At 35.9% G+C, this 4,140-nt stretch overlaps 1 protein-coding gene across 1 annotated transcript; it reads left to right on the forward strand.

The window, feature by feature from the left end:
- Positions 1–1,094: 1,094 nt before the first annotated feature.
- On the forward strand, positions 1,095–1,892 carry LOC131056306 (probable glucan endo-1,3-beta-glucosidase A6). The gene has a single exon (XM_057990655.2). The coding sequence runs from the start codon at positions 1,095–1,097 to the stop codon at positions 1,890–1,892; it is 798 nt and encodes a 265-aa protein (XP_057846638.2).
- The last annotated feature ends 2,248 nt before the right edge of the window (positions 1,893–4,140 follow it).

Below are 4,140 nucleotides of genomic sequence, written 5' to 3' on the forward strand. Positions count from 1 at the left end.
TTGGCTCCCGAGACATCTTCTCTAAGGGAGGCTTAGTCTTTGGTCATCTTTAGGTTGGCCCATGTGGCCCTTATTGATCGCATCTTGTGGGTTTTTTTCTTTGGTCGTATTCTTTTATATTCTTGTTATCTAGTTGTAAGAATGTTGTATTTGCTTGAATGTCATAAATGGTTGTCACCCCAACGATAATCAAATATGTATTGTAAACAATTTGTAAATTTTATAATACTAATATAAATCTCTCGCAACTTCAATTGTGATTTATAGACAAAAAAGAATAATAATAATCTGAATTTAATTTAATTTTAATTTCCACGACCATAATTATTTTGAAAAGAAAAACTACCTTACCATTGGACTACCTTAAAAGAATTGACACCCCCCAAATAGGGAAAAGAAGAAAGGGAAAGTTAAATTTGAACAATTAAAAAATTGATAACGAACCCTGGGGCAGAACTTCCATTCAAATATCCTTCTAATTTCTGAACGACATCAAGGCAGGCACGTTGTAATTTGTAAACGGCCTGACTTACAAGGAAAGATAGCAGAATGAATTCAAGTGAAGGAACACTGGAATTACCTGATGCAAATCATTTCTCTCTTCCTTCCTTATGAGAATGGTCATACCTTCCATTCAAATAACCTTGTAATTTCTGGGGCGGAACTTCCATTCAAATATCCTTGTAATTTCTGAACGACATCAAGGTCGCCACGTTCTAACTTGTAAACAGCCTCAAATACAAAGAAAGATAGTTATGGCAAAGACACGATCTCTTCTATCATCAAAACAAATATGAAGCAACAATGTAATTACTTTATGCAAATTCATTTCATTATACGCGTGCCGTATTTTGGCGGGTTTGTGAAAATGGTCATACCCGTATTCATTTCCCTCTTCCTTCTTTGTGAAGAGGATGAGAAGTATCTGCAATTGCATCCCAAAGTAACAAATCCTCTGCGCTTTTCTCTTTTCATGAGAATTTGTTTTTGTCTGTGCACGTGCAGATCTATTTTTGTTGAGTCATGCGGTGGGAATCAACTATGGTAGGCTGGCAGACAATCTATAACCACCGCCATCAAAAGCAGTGGAGCTGATGAAGAGCATTAACGCAGGCTATGTCAAAATCTACGATGCGAATCCTGAAGTCCTGAAGGCGCTGGCCAACAGCAGCCTCCCTGTGGTGATCACGGTGGCAAATATAGAAGTTCCAGGCATGGCCTCCAGCACTACCACTTCAGACCAATGGCTTCGAAAAAACCTTCTCCCTTATTATCCCCTCACCAAAATCTCCATCATCATGGTGGGCAACGAGATTCTATCAAACACCCAACTTCAGCCCTACTTTTTCCCGGCAATGCAAAACATGCACACCTCCTTACAGAAGTTGAATCTAGACTCCTCCATTAAAGTAACCACATCCGTAGCCATGGACGCCCTCTCTTCCTCTTACCCTCCCTCCAACGGCTCCTTCAAACCAGAAATCGCCATGTCAGTGATACAGCCCATGCTCAGCTTCCTCAGTGCCACGGATTCTTATTTCTTCCTGGATGTCTACCCTTTCTTCGCCTCGAATTCCGACCCCGCAAACATATCTCTGGACTATGTGCTCTTTGGCGATATCACCGCGGACGTAGTACAGGACGGCATTCTTTGTTACTCCAACATGCTAGATGCACAGCTGTACGCCGCCATAGCGGCCATGGCGACGCTGGGATACGGTGAGGTGAAAGTGGTCATTAGTGAGACGGGGTGGCCCACCAATGGCGACTCCAGCGGCGGCACTGTTGCCAACGCCGCCAGCTACAACACAAGACTCTCTTTCCCACATTCTTTCCGGTACTCGGGGTCGTCCGCAGACGTTCTTTCCCACATTCACCTTCGCCCTCTTTAATGAAGGTCAGAAGCCCGGTGCCACCATAGAGCGCAACTGGGGCCTCTTTTATGCTGACGGAACACCAGTCTACGACATCGATCTCTACGCCGACGTGATTAAAACTCTGGAGGCGGTGGCGTCGTCGTCGTGGATTGTTTCCTGTCAATTTGTTTCGGTGATCATTTTGTGCTCAACCAATTTACTTCTATTATTTATTTTTTTATCAATAGGTTTTTAAGGTGCGGCCTTGTGAAGTTGTAAGCGACCCAACAAGCCCAGGGAGTAGAATTCTTTGTAAGAAAACAAGTATTAGAAGAAATGTCAGAGAATACTAAGATATGGCATCGCACAACGATTCAGCTTCAGATAGTTATCGTACGAGGATTTCAGAATATTGAGGTGGCGGGCATGACAGTTAATAGTAAAACACAAATCAGAATCCAAATCTTGGTTACTATTTGTATGGAGAATTATATCATGTCATGTAGCTATTCAATGTAGAAATATAAGGTTTAAGGTTGAATTTCTTTGACTAAGAGTATATCTAAATCTTTATATTTTTAACTTTCTAATCATATGTCATTGTTGATGATATTAGATTTTCACAATTCACATGTAATCTTTTTTCTGTCTTTCTTTCTATTTTTTTTTAAATATAAATGATTCTATAATTAATTATTTTTCTATCCTTTAAACTATCTAACATTCTCTATTCATTATAAATTAGAGTGATGGCGTAGTAGTTTTATCATCAGTTTTTTGAAGACTTGCAAGGTGATTCTAAATTTGGTTGGAGAAATAAAGTGAATTATATTGTTGTAGATTCTCTATTTTGAAAAATACTAATACTTACTCCCTTTCTTGGTGGAAATTTTCCTCAAAGGATTTGTATACGTAAATTTGGTGTCTTATTTGATATGTAGATTTTATATTGTTTTTGAATGTTTCAATCACTTTCATATATCAGATTTGGTTATCTTATTTCAGATTTGTAATCACATAAAGAAGTTGTTATTGCAAGTTAGATTTACCTTGATTCTCAACATAGGCCTCAATAATAACATTTGGTACTACCTTAGGTATAATTTATATAGTGACTCTAAATTGATGTATAGGTAAATAAATATTCCAATTTATTTATGGGTGCCACCCTAAAAGGTGCTTGAAAATTGTGAGAACTTGCAAATTTTGATGAATACATGAGATGTATCAATGTTAGAGAGTTTTCTATGCATGTGAAAGATATAAAAAAATAACTAAAAGAATTGTTAATCTAGAGAAATAAAAGATATAAAACAATAGGTAGATTAAAGAAGTGAAAAAAATTATAGGAAGTGTGGTGCTTGTGCATTTCTAAAAAGAAAGACTTATGAGTCATAACTATAATAAACTAAGTTAAGAAAAAACTGAGCCTTTTAGAATCATCAATATATTCTCATCAAATCCTTATCAATTGAACATTTCTAGAAGGTTTTCTAGCCTATATAACTATTACAAGTGCTAGAATAAAAAGAAAAAAAGAAAATATTTCTAATAAAATGGATGGTATAAATAATTAAGGCTACTTTGGTGTCTAGCATTCTAATAGACTAGAGGCTATTATAGAGAGTGTTTGGTGAAATGAAAGATAGATAGTAGAAGATCTTATATATATTATTCTTTTTCTATCTTATCTAGTGGGCTACAAGATGTTCTCTATGTAACTGGTGCTAAAGGCATACATCGGATAGTGGTGACCTTTTGAGATGACAAAATTGATGTTGGTAATAGAAATCAAGAGAATTTTGCCTCACTAGATGCTTGACAGATTAGGAGAGACAAAAAAAAATCCCATGTTTGAATGTTTTGAAACTATATTTTAGCTTTTCAAGGAATGGCCTCTAGCGCTCGAGGATGACTTAGGTGAGGAACCATTATTACCAAGGTTCTTGGCTTTGTGACTCGTCATTGTAGACTAAACTTCTTCTTTTTCCATAGTTAGTGAACACCTAGAAGTGGATTAAATGATATCATTATAATGGGGAGAAGCATAACAATAATCTAGATATCATAATCAAAAGATTAAAATTGATAACAAGTATTTGGCAAGTTTAGATAGAGAATAACTTGGTTGTATCTCATCAATCTAATCTCAATTTTCACTATTTACTTTAAATCCTTAGATAGATTCACTTCTACAAAGACCTTTTATATAAAAATAAAAATAAAAAACTATAAAATAAGCCTATACATCTAAAATATTTTATCTTAAATTTTATAATAAATT

This window comes from Cryptomeria japonica, chromosome 2, assembly GCF_030272615.1.
Source record: "Cryptomeria japonica chromosome 2, Sugi_1.0, whole genome shotgun sequence".
NCBI classification, from domain to species: domain Eukaryota; kingdom Viridiplantae; phylum Streptophyta; class Pinopsida; order Cupressales; family Cupressaceae; genus Cryptomeria; species Cryptomeria japonica.